This window comes from Cupressus sempervirens, chromosome 8 (genome assembly GCF_028749045.1).
Source record: "Cupressus sempervirens isolate cs-2001-9-10 chromosome 8, ASM2874904v1, whole genome shotgun sequence".
In the NCBI taxonomy this organism is placed as follows: Eukaryota; Viridiplantae; Streptophyta; class Pinopsida; order Cupressales; family Cupressaceae; genus Cupressus; species Cupressus sempervirens.
In genome coordinates, this window is record NC_143125.1 from 575073475 (window position 1) to 575086502 (window position 13028).

General features: G+C 36.0%; 1 protein-coding gene across 1 annotated transcript; it reads left to right on the top strand.

Moving 5' to 3' along the window:
• The first annotated feature begins 525 nt into the window (after positions 1–525).
• LOC149543707 (C4-beta,C20-epoxidase-like) lies at positions 526–2142 on the top strand. The gene is made up of 3 exons (XM_089796318.1): positions 526–911; positions 1465–1792; positions 1888–2142. The coding sequence occupies exons 1-3, from the start codon at positions 526–528 to the stop codon at positions 2140–2142; spliced, it is 969 nt and encodes a 322-aa protein (XP_089652444.1).
• The last annotated feature ends 10886 nt before the right edge of the window (positions 2143–13028 follow it).

A 13028-nucleotide genomic window follows, 5' to 3' on the forward strand; every position in this document is an offset into this window, starting at 1 on the left:
CAAAAAATGGCAAAACAATTTAAACAAACCTATTGAATAAAATAGCATATATTATATGGAATTATTGGCCTAACAAAGGACAGGACAAAAACAACGTAGAACAGGTAAGGAGGAGGTGGTCGAATCCGAGAAACCTCACATCCCGTCCAATTCGTCAGTGTGCATCGAATTACTCATTGTTCTGAAATTTCATATCATAGATGGTGCCAAACGTAAACACCTAGTAAAATCGTTACATAGTTGCTAATATTAACAATGCAATCATCTGTATGATTGTAAGATAGAAGATATATGCAGCCTGTCATATATTTATATTTTTTCAAACGTACCGACTCTAAATATAACTGTCCTCCTATATTCTTGAGTTGGTCGTCGTTTTTAATAGTATGCCCGAGAAAAGAAAACAATAAGTCCAAGACATGCCTAGATAACGTGCCCCTGGAAAACTTTATTTAAAGGAACAAACTTCAAAGCCGAGTTAAACACTTCACTTTGTCCTCCTGTGTAATCCCGGTAATATACAGAATGCCTACGCCTATTGAAGCAATTGTATCTGATCTCCCCATCATCGACATCTCCCAATTTCCTCAAGACATCGATGCCGAAGAACTGGACCACTTTGCATATCATCCCGAACTTGCCAAGCTCAGAGAAGCCTGCAAAGAATGGGGATTTTTCCATCTTGTAAATCATGGCATTCCAGAAGATATACTGAATAAGGCTGAAACTGTTAGCCGAGATCTATTATCCATTCCTAATGAGGTCAAAGAAAAAGCCTTATCTTCTGTTCCGTTTGACACTTACTACCGCAAACGAAACTATGAGTCCTTTCAGCTTCGAGATCCAGCAAATCCAGGTTCTATTGAAAAAACGCTAGCGAAGATATACCCACGAGTGAACCCTATTTTCTGGTATGGTATTTATCCTTAACTTTTATGTTCATCTTTTTCTTTAGTTGCCAATTAGGTGTAGAAGAGTTGTCTTGAAACAATTTTGTTGGCTAATTAACAATACCATTTTTTTAATCTTAAATAGATTATTTCTCAGTTTGCGAGGTTGCATAGAATGAAAAGTGATAACATGATTTAAAGTCAGAGAAAGAAAGAAAAAAAATCTTAGCCATTGCTATAACAAAGGAATGTTAGAATGAAAAGTGAAATTTGGATCTTAGACTGAATAGAAGATCCTACAATTGCAGGTTTCTCTCCAAACCGAAGTTCTTAGTATATATCAATATTAGTATTATTGTAACCGAAGTTCCTAGTATATATCAGTATTATTGTCTTTTTGTGTTTGGGGTGTATTACTATTCTTGCTTAATCTAAAATATTGATTATTATCAACTGATAGACTTTTTATTCTCTAATTAATTTATAACCGAATAATAAGAGACATTTTCTTCATCTAAAACTCATCGATTTCTCTCTGTCTAACCATTTGAGTTCTTGTATTATTGTTTGGCATCCATGCAATGGAAACATACTCTGTGCGTATCTCAGAGCTTTCACAAAAAATTTCAAAATTAATTCTCGCCAGCCTGGGATTAGATGTAAAGACTTTCTACCATTCTCACTTTGAAAATCACTATTCGGCAGTGCGTCTGAATGGGTATTCAGCGAAAAACATGTCCGTTGGCGAGGGGGCGCTGCTGTCCCATACAGATTTGGCGTGCCTCACAGTTCTTTACCAAGACGAGGTGGGTGGTCTTCAGGCACGATCTCAGGATGGAGAATTGTTCGATGTCAAACCGATTCCTCATTCATTTGTCATCAATCTGGGGGACACTCTTAAGGTTTTTTTTTAAGTTCTTCTTACCGGTTTAGTTATTTTGTACGTATTACTATGTGACAGCCATGATCAATGATAACCAAGAGAAATTATTTGCAGGCGTGGTGTAACGGAAGATACCGCAGCCCAGAGCACCGAGTTGTTTATAAAGGGTGTAGAGATCGTTTATCAATCGCCTTTGTCACTTCCTTTCCAGATGAGAAGGAAATCTGGGCGCCTGAGGAGCTCGTGGACGAGAACAATCCAAGGCGTTACAAGCCCTTCCAGTATTCACATTTCTGGGATTCATCTGCGATAAAGAATAAAAATGATAAAGATAAAGCCACGCTTGTTGATCGATTCGCTGGTATATAAATGAATAATGGTTTTGTGTGGTGTTGTGTGTGCTGAGCGTAGGTGCTTGTATACAGTAAATAATATGGGTTTGAAGTTGTAGGGAAAATTGATCCATGTTTGACATTGATTGTTTATGGATCTCGAGTGAGACAACTTTCAAATTCTCCTTCGACATGTACTTTCTAGTCTTATGTGTAGGTCAGGGGCACGATTTTATTTCTTGTTTGTTTGGTTATCATATTGTTCTAGTTTCTTTGTGTTGATTTTTGTTCCGCGAGAGCGGTATCTCAAACGTTGCGTGCTGTTTCAATGTATTTGTGTTCATATCTGTGTCCTGATACGATCATTTAAAATATTAAATTTCATTTTGTCTTAAATAAAATATACACTTCGAGCCGGCCTAAATTTGTAGTTGTGGTACTATTTCTTTTTAATTTTTTTTAATTATCAAAACAAGATTTTGAAAATGTCCTAGAATAACGTGCTATTATTATTTTATTTATTTTTAAGCTGATATTTTTTTTAATGGAAATTTTGTAAGATCTTTTGTGTTTTATATTTGCCAATCAAGTACAAAAACTAATTATTGAAATTTAAGTTTCCTTAAAAATTAAAAATTAGAAAGTTTGTACATGTTCTTCTTGAGTTTAAATTTTGAATTTCCCCACTATTTCTATAAAATATAAAATATATAAAGTGTTAATGTTCAAAACCATTCTGTTATTTAATGGGAGGATACATGGCCTTCTTGCCCTCTTTATTCTAGAGTTTGAACAACTTCAATCCTATCCTTGTTCGTAGGGTTTCTTTGTTAGTGGAACAATCGTGAATGTAAAATATTTAAGGTATAGTTTCTTTGAATTTATTCAGTCTAGGAGGGTGTTCATTGAATTTTGATCTACCTTGTACTTTCATTTAAATAGTGCATCTAACTCTTTTTATTTAATACATTATTATTGTATTGCATGTCAAACTTTTCATTTGTTCTATGCTTTATTTTCTCCAATTATTAAAAACTTATAAAAATACATTGTTGAGTGTTCTCTTTTCTCCATCAATTTTATCAATTTTAGTTGATCACTTGGTGAAATTCTGTACACTCAAAACATGATTTGATTGTGGATTGTAAAAAGATCAATAAGTTGATACAGGAAGGGACAGTAAGGGAAAAGGAAGTGGAGGCAGCTCCTCTAAACGTAGAGGAAGAGGGTGATGTGCTTCTAGTTAAAGGAGTTGGAGAGCAAGAAGAGAAGGAAGAGACTTCTATGCCAAGGAAAGGGGTAGAAGATAAGAACGTTAACCCTCAAGCAGAGATGATGAGGGTTAGGGAAAAAGCTTTGGAGCTCCACCAGAATAAGGGGAGTCCTATGGGAAAAAGGTCTCTAAGAAGCCTTGTGTACTGGAAGGATAGTCGGGTGGGTTAAGGGAAGGGGAGATTTCCTTAGAGGAAGAAACCCTACCCTTTCTACAAGGTATTGAAGAGCTGCTCAACACTCCTTTGAGAAACTTGGTGTTAGAAGAGGAGCTAGGGGAGGAGAGATATAAAGGAAAGGTGAAAGACTTGATGAAAGGGGGGAAGGTGGCTAGACTTCTTTGCTAGAGTGAAGAGGATCCCCTAGATCCTAAGAGGGTGGAGGTTATGTTGGAGGAAGGGAAGGGAAGTGGAGAACTTAGAAAAGGAAGACTAGCGTCTCAAAGAAATTTGAGGTGGTAGTGGAGTTCAAGATGGATGTAAGGAAGTATGGAAAATAGAGTAGAAGAATGAAGCAAATGGCAAGGGAGGTGGCAAGTGGCAGGTAGCCCACCTTCGAGTCCCTGACAAAGGGTAGGAAATGATTATTTTATCACAAAATATGAGGGGCTTGAATAGCCCTCAAAAGTAGTTTGCCCTCGAATAGCAGTTATCTACTCTAAATATTAATATCCTTTTGATAAAGGAAGTTAAAATGACCATGAATAATTTGAAAAGTATTGCTAGTAGTCATTGGCCAAGTGTAGATTTCTATTATAGTGAAGTGGAGGGGGCGTTTGGAGGTGTGGCTACATTCTAGAACCCAACTACTGGTAAAGGATGTTTACTTCCCTGTTCTAGATACTATCTTATTACTGAACCTAAGAATGTTGATAAGATATGATATATTGTCAATGTATGCTCCTAACAAAAGGCAAGGAAGAGGTTATCTTTGGGAGGAGCTATCTGTGTTTCTCTCTCAAAATATAAATACCTTATGTATGGGACATTTCAACTCACCTCATCCTTCAGAGAAGGTTGGAGGAATGGCTTATTTTAATGATGGCATGAAGGACTTGGCTGAATTGATCAATAAAAATGATTTAATGGATATGGAGATGTATGAAGTGAAGTTTACTTGGTCAAATAATATGAAGGGAGCTAACCTTATCTAAGTCAAACTTGACAGAATTTTAGTTATGGGAAGGCCTAACTTCCTCCTCTCTCACGAGATTACCCAAGACTATCTTAGATCACACTCACATCTGTTTTAATTGGAAAGAAGAGTCTCAAGGGGCCCAAGACCTTTTAGATATGAAATTATGTGGCAATCCCATCCTAATTTTAGAGCTAGGCTGGCAAAGTGGAGGGGAATTTGTGTGGAAGGAATGACTATGTATAGACTTCCTACTAAACTAGAGAATGTTAGAAGGAATATGCAGCCCTAGAAGAAGAGATATTTTGGTGATATCTTTAAAACTAAGGTGGTGGTGGAAGAAAAGTTAGAAAAGCTTCACAAAGCTATGGGGGAGGGTCTCACCACAGAAAATATCATTCAGGAAGAGGAAAATTGTAGAAAGGTATGGAAACATACAATGATTAGAGAGGAGACCTTTTGAAAGTGGAGATCTAGGGTTTTATGGCTCAAGGTGGGAGATAGGAATACCACAGTTCTTTCATAGATCAACCTCAATCCATAAAAGGAGGAATACTATTGATAATATCAAGGATGAGAATAATGTGAAGCTTACTAAAATTGAAGAAATGGGTAATTGGGTGGTTGTTTATTTCAAGAACTCTTATTTGGAAGAGCAAAGAAATATTAGGGAAGAGGACAGGCATAGGCTGATCAATTCCATGTGTACGGTAATCTCGAGTGAAGAAAATGAGAAACTAGGATGAATTATCACTGAGGAGGAAGTTTGTATAGTTGTCTTTCCTATGAAAGCCTATAAGTCCCTACAACCTAACAAGTTTTCCCCAGTGTTCTTCCAACACTTCTAGGATGTTGTTAAATTGGATCTACTTTGCATGGTTCATGACTTTTTTAGAACTGGGAAACTCCTCAAACAACTCAATAAAATGTTCATTGCCATGATCCTGAAGATTAAAGACCCTGAGATCCTATCTGATTTTAGGCCAATCAGCCTTTGTAACACCACTTATATGATTTTCTCAAAACTCTTGGTGAATAGATTAAAATTGATGCTACATAAATTCATTGGGAAAACTAAGAATGGGGTTGTTCTGGATTGTCAAATCCTTGATTCTTCCATAACAACTCATGAAGTGTTGCACTTGATGGAGGAAGTGGTAATTCGGGTATGGCTTTGAAACTAGACATCTCGAAAGGTTATGATAGGATTAATTGGTTATTCCTGTATGAAATTATGGACAAAATTGATTTTAGTCAAAAAATTGTAGGGATGGTGAAATCAATGGTGGAAATTATCAAGTACTCTATGATGGTGAATGTTTCATCTTGGGGGAATTTCAGTGAGGAAGCAAGACTAAGATAGGGTGACCCTATATCTCCCCTTTTTTTTTTATCATGGTTGCAAAAGTTCTAGCTAGGGTGTTCTTAAGAAAAATGGAAGAGGGGCTGATTAAAGGCATTAGACCTGCATACACACTTCCACCCGAGGTGGTACAATAGTTTGAGAATGACACCTTCCTAAGTGGGGAGTCCTCAGTGGGAAAAACTAGAGCTTGGAACTCATTATTGGAGATATATGTGGCTAATGTGGGATAGAAAATTAACCTAGATAAAACTAAAATGGTCTCTTTTAACACTCCCCCTGGTATACAACATAGGATTGTAAATATTTTAGGGTGTAATACTGCAAAGTTACCTAACATGTATCTAGGCTTCCCCTTGACTATGAAGGATACAAGTAACAACTTTTGGAATTACATTATGGGAAGGATATAAAAAAAATTTGATTAGATGGAAAGGTAAAACTCTAAGTAGTGCAGGGAAGCTTTAACTTCTAATTTTGTCCCTTCAGGGGTTACCTGTATACTTCTTGTTGTTGTTCAAAATTACTTAGAGTATGACAGATAAATTGGAGAAAATACAACCTAATTTCCTCTGGCAATGAGAAGGTGAGGTTAATTTAGGTTAATTGGGATTTAGTTTGTAAACTAAGAAGTAGAGGAGGTTTGGAGGTGAGGAAGATAGCCAATTTGAACAATGTACTTCCCACCAAGATGGGGTGGAACCTAATGAAGAAGGAATCCAGTTGGTGTAATATCATGAATGCTAAGTATCTTGGGAATCTGAGGTTCTCTCACTATACTTCGAGAAATGATCTCCCTAAGGGATCTAAAATTTAGGGAAATATTGTTAAGAACAGAACCCTGTTGAAAGAAGGCATAAGATGGCTGGTAGGGAATGTAAATCATATAAAATTTTGGGAGGACCCATGGCTTATAGATAAATCGTTAACAAAAAAAAAGTTTGGACCTCTCCATAACCATCTTCAAGAATTGGGGGGAGGAATGGTGGCTAATTTATTTTCTCGAGGAGGAAGTGGAAGAAGGTTGAGGTGCAACAAAATGCTATAGTTGGAAGGGACCTAACAAAAGAGCTAAATATTCTGCTAGAAGGGTATAGGATCCTAGGAAGCGACCAAAATAATGAATTCATTTGGAAGGCCACTCTAACGGGGGAGTTCTCTATTAAGTCTTCCTATAAACTAATGTTTGAGAAAATATTGGAACCCAATCATTGGGGGAATATATGGTTTAGTTATCTAATACCTAAGATTAATATAGGCTAGTGCACTACTATCCATGAGAAAATACTCACTATAGTCAACCTCATGAAATGAGGATTCAAACTACCAAATAGATGTTACTTGTGTAAGATGGAGGAGGAGAATATTCCCCACTTGTTCCTGCACTATAGGTATGCTTCCACTGTTTGGGGTAGGCTTTTACAAAAGTTGGAGGTAGACTAGGTGTTTAATAAGGATCTAGAGAAATTTTGGAGAATTGGCATGCCCCCTTTACTCACCCTCTCCTTGTCAACTTGTGGAAGGTTATCCCCCCATGTGTGCCTGGGGTGTCTAGAAGGAGAGAAGTAATAGGGTGTTTAGGAATGAAGACAGAGAGAGAGAGAGAGGAAGAAGTCATGGTGGAAAAGATATATAAACTTATGGTAGAGAATATGAGTTGAAAAATGTGGAGAAAATCGACATTCCCCTTGGAAGAGCTGGAGGTCAGAGTGGCTAGAGGCTACAGATTAGAGAAGGGGATATTGGAGGTTGATAACTCTAAACTATTGTTAAGGAAAAGAACTAGATGGGAACCTCTACCTATGAATTGGGTTAAACATAATTTTGATAGTGCAGCAAGGAAGGAAGGCTCAGTGGAGGGATGAATGGTCTAGGATAGCAAGGGACTAATTCTTTTGGCATATTTCGGGCAGCTAGGGAAAGTTTCAAACAATACTATGAAGGTGATGGCAGTTGTAGGATTTGAGCAAATATGCAAATCAAATCCATGAAGCCCAAGAATACCTAGATGTAGAAAACCTATCACAAAGAAGAAAAAGACAACAAGAGGTAAGGGTTTGATCTAAAAACACAAAAATTATATATTCAGAAGAAGAATAAATTGAAGAGTTAATAATTACAAAGAGATCAATCCTTATAAAAGGAGATTGAAACCCAAAAAGGGTAACCTAAAGGTGAAAGCTATTTAATAATTATAAAATAATTACTAAATAGAGAAAGCTAAAAAAATGCATAAAGCAAAATCTTAGGAAGGGAGAAAAGGTAATTTAATAAATGAAATTAAATTAGCCTTTTTCTCTAACATCCCCCCTTAAGATGAGCAACAATGTAGCTACAAACAATGCTAAAAGAAAACTTGGATCCTGACAACAAGGCCTGATGAGGTACCCAATCACAACAAAATCTCTATGAAATGGAGAAGTAGAGAAAACCCAATGGGAAAAATTCTACTTCAAAAAGAGATAGCCAAAAACCTAGTGAAGGATTGCAGAAGCCTCCAACTAGAGGAATGTCCCAGAACATAGGAACAAAAAGAAGATCATGAAGAACATCATTGAAGCATGAAGAAGTCACAAACTCTGTCAAAAAAAAATTTTGATCTGAAGAGCCTCCTTTGAAAATGAAAACAAGAGTGTCTATATGGTAGATGATCCATCTCACCAAATGCATAGGTACCTGGCCACTATAATCGCCTAGTATATAGGATCAAATATTGAATAGATAGCTCACTCGAATAGACCAAGGAAGCATTAGGAACAATAGAAGAACCCCCCCTTAATGTAGACAAGGATGAGGTGATAGGCAGCTAAGAAAGTGGGCCAAAAATCTCCTGCAAAACATAAAGAAGCAGACACATAAAGAGTGAGGAAGGGTTATAGATAGCTATAAAGGCACGTGTCACTGATACATCATGGGGCTAATATCATGGAAGAGACACTCACTTGACAAAGGAAGAGGGCACTAAATGGCAATCAACTATCTCCCCATGACACTTTGTAATATAGTACAAGTACAATAAATCACAATGATGAAAAGGATCCCAAAAAGTGAGAAGTGACACTTTATCTCAATGTGTTTGCATAAAAATGCTTACAAATGATATCAACACAGATCAAAAAAGGCAAAGAGCTGATATAGTAGATAGTACAACCCAAGAGAAGAGATGCCATGTCAAGAAAACAATCCCTGGACCTTAAATATCCAAGCTATCAATCATAGAGAAAAAAAAGGAAAAAGCCAGGATAGAAAGAGCATGGAGTAGAATCTAGAAGAAATTACATCATTTTTGAAAAGTAGATACAACCAACTTTCCAAAAATATAACATTTTTAAAAAATGAAGATGGGACACTCAAGATATGCACTTTGGAGTAAATACTAAACACTTAGGTTTGACTTCCAAAATAGGCCACCAAACTGCATCAAAACCAAAAAACACCTACACCAGTGTCTCCATCTTAGAACTAGCTTTCTGGTGCATTTTTTGGATCAAAAAAATATGTCCCTATGCTCAAGTTACAGAGAAAAAACCAATAGGGCCCTTGGAAATGCATAAAAAATGTTTTTTTAAATAAAAGTAAAAATAATAAAATTAATCAAAAACCCTACACCGCTTGTGGAGTGGGGGTCGGGTGGAGGGATGGGTGGTGGGCCACTATGAGAGGCTAGTGGGTGGAGCTGTAGTGGCAACACAGATGGAGCAAGTGGGCAGACCACTAAGTGGTAACCGCCAATGGTGACCGCTAGTGGTGATCGCATGGGAAGTGCTAGCTGTTAGTTAACTACCGAGAGGTTAAAAAACCAAAAATCAATTTGTTTTTTATTTTAAATTTTTTTTGCCTCAAACTACATGCAGAGGCTGTACGACCCTGCTAGGCAAAATATTTTTGCCTCATGGATCAATGTTGTCCAAATTGGACAAACTTTATATGGAAACAAGGGTTGTGACGCCTTCTAAATCCATCCATGAGGTCTGTTTGGCCTCAAACTACTCCAAAATTTGGCCTCAAACTACTCCAAAAATTAGTGAACTCCCTTATTTCTTAGGAAATACATGAAAAACACCTGATCTAATCCAACAAACCTTTTTTCTCCCTTTTTCTCCAAATACCAAACGTGCTACAACATATATAGCTCCGATACCATCTAGGATTTGAGAAAATATGCAAATCAAATCCACAAAGCCCAAGAATTCTTGCATGTAGAAAACCTATCATGGAGAAGAAAAAGACAAGAATAGGCAAGGGTTTGATCTGAAAACACAAAAATTGTATATTCAAAAGAAGAATAGATTGAAGAGATAATAATTACAAAGAGATCAATCCTTATAAAAGGAGATTGAAACCCAAAAAGGGTAACCTAATAAGTTACAAAGGGTAACCAAAAGGTGAGAGCTATTTAATAATTATTAAATAGAGAAAGCTAAAAAAATGCATAAAGAAAAATCTTAAGAAGGGAGAAAAGGTAATTTAATAAATGAAATTAAATTAGCCTTTTTCTCTAATAGCATTATATTGGGGTTTAAAGTTGTTGATGAGTGCGGGGTGGAGATATGTGGAAATTGAAGGTGATTCCAAAATTATCATAGAAACTATTAAAGGTAATATGAAAGAAGGGTGGGCTATAAAATGTGTGATAGAAGATATTAGACACCTATTAGCCAATTTTAATAGGTTTGATTTGAATCATATATTTTGGGAGGAAAATAGTTTGGCAAATAGTATGGTGGCATTAGGCCTAAAGGTGAAAGGACCATGATGCTAGAGGGAATTTAATGCCTTGTCAAATTTGGTAAGAGGTTTAGTGAACTGAGAAAAAAAGAATGATGAATCGTAGCTGGAGACATATTTTATACTTTTGTATCATGCTGATGAGTTGGCAGAAAAGACAAAGCTAGAAAGGATAGATGGCTAGGAGTGAAGGAGATGGTACTAGCAATAATAAATTTGCATGGCATGAAAAAGAAAGATATTTGAAGTTTGAAATAAAAGTTTTTTTTATTAAATTTACAATTCATATGATCGTACACTGGGCAGAAAAAAGATTCAAGTTCTAAATGGTTTGTGTGTTTCAAGAATTGTGGAAGAGATTGGGTGGAAGATGGTGGCATTCAACACATGACTTTAACTTATACTAGGGATGTTCATATTATTACTAATAATAATGGCCATTATTGTAGCCTAAGGAATTTTTGGCTTAAGTGTGGTTGTTGGAAATATTCAAAATATGACAAGTTACTGAGAGGGGAGGGGTGAATCAGTAACTTTAAAACTTTCCTTTAAATTTACCATACATCCATCTATGCTACTGCATACATTAGTACTGAAAGATAAAACATTCATCATACAAAAGAACACAATATTTTGATGACCCAGAAACCTTCCAAATAGAAAGTAAAACTAGGGTGGGGGTGATACCCACAAAAATTTACTGCTGTAGTATAAAGATGGCCTGTTAAGGCTTACATTGACAACTTCTAGTGATCTACCATGTTAGGAGCACAAAGGACTACTAGGTCCACCTTGTTAGAGGATTTATAAACATACAATGAAGTATGCACTCAGTTAAGAGATTTATACAAAGACTGTTAAGTCTACCCTGTTAAATGATTTAGAAACTAATTCACCTATTAAGATGAAGAATTGGATCTACTTACAACTATTTCTAATAAGATCCTTTATGCACTAATCACCTTATGTGATGGATATAACTTTTTTGCCTCTGTATTGACCTTGCTATATTCCTTGAACTGCTACTGAAAATCCTTTGCAGGTACTTCTCAAAATTACTTCACATTACTTCAATATTACTTCATACATACAATATCTTAAAATAAACCTTACATATATACCTTTCAAATTTAAAAAACTGCAAGGTTGGCAAAAATACAAGTGAACAAATACATTACAAAGTCAGGCCAATAGTAAATAACTCAAGTTCACTAAACTAACTTGGTGACCTTCTGATACACAACATCCACTGCATTACTTGGCATCATCATGCACTTGATAGAAGTGAAGGCTCGGTCCATACTAATCACTCGATGTAGTTCTAAACTTGATAACCACTAGTGACTTGGTAGATGTAGTGTCACTTGGTAGATACTACACACTGAGTTTACCTTGCTTCACTTGGTAAATAGTACTTCCAACACTTGGTTTACACTAAAACTCCATGACATAAACTTACTGCTCGGTAGACACTGTGAAGCATGGTAGATACTGAGAAGCTCAATAGACACTGCTGGTCTTCACATTACTTGTATTTACTCGGTAGCTTCAGGAATGCTCGATGTAAACTGCTTAACTGCTAAGCTTACAAGGTAACCATTGAATGCTCGGTATAAACTGTAGATTGAGTGATGAGCTCGGTAAGCATTCAAATTCAAATAAGTGTTGTCCCTAATGAAAAATACAACATAATACCAATAGTATCCCCCTTCGGCATTAGTGACAAAAAAAGTTATCAACCAAAGCTTATGTTTACTGACATTCTGATTTTGATTTTTCAAAATTGATCTTTGTAAAGCTGCTATACATATGGCATAATATATACATAGCTTTTATCTATACATATATCAATTTATTTTCTTTTTTATTTCTCCACAAGTCTCCTTTACTCCCCTTATTCTCTTCCCTTATTCATCTCATACTCCCCCTTTTTGACAATAATGGTAAATAGTATATACAATAAATTCAAATAGAGACACTAAAATGTGAGAGAAATTCGGAGTCTACCTTGAGAATAAGAGATAATGTCTTATCCCAATTATCTTGCAAAATTTTGTAGGTGGAGAGTGCCACTTGAACTTCTGCAAAAAGTTCAATCATATGGTCTACTATAGAAAATTGTTGTCTTGGATCAATGTTTTTGAATAAGCAATATGTTTCTACATTTGGTCCATAACTGGAAGGATCATATTCTGGATGTCAATCAGTGTAGACCTGATCTTGGCTTCTTCTCTAAGTAGCTCTACCTGCATTTCTGACAAAAATTTCACCTTCATGTGATGTGATGAGCTTGATATAGGGTCAAGATGTAACTTTTGAGCACTAGCCTTCATGTCCACATTAATCTTATTTAATTTTTCTTTAACATCCTTGGTATACTCAGTAACATTACAAAGCTTTCCAAAAAGTAATGTTAAATTTGTAAA

Excerpts from the sequence above, each read along its gene's own strand:
- LOC149543707 (XM_089796318.1), top strand. The coding sequence starts at position 526 with ATGCCTACGCCTATTGAAGCAATTGTATCTGATCTCCCCATCATCGAC. Across the intron at positions 912-1,464 it reads CGAGTGAACCCTATTTTCTG|CCATGCAATGGAAACATACT; the intron begins GTATGGTATTTA and ends ATTGTTTGGCAT. Across the intron at positions 1,793-1,887 it reads ATCTGGGGGACACTCTTAAG|GCGTGGTGTAACGGAAGATA; the intron begins GTTTTTTTTTAA and ends AATTATTTGCAG.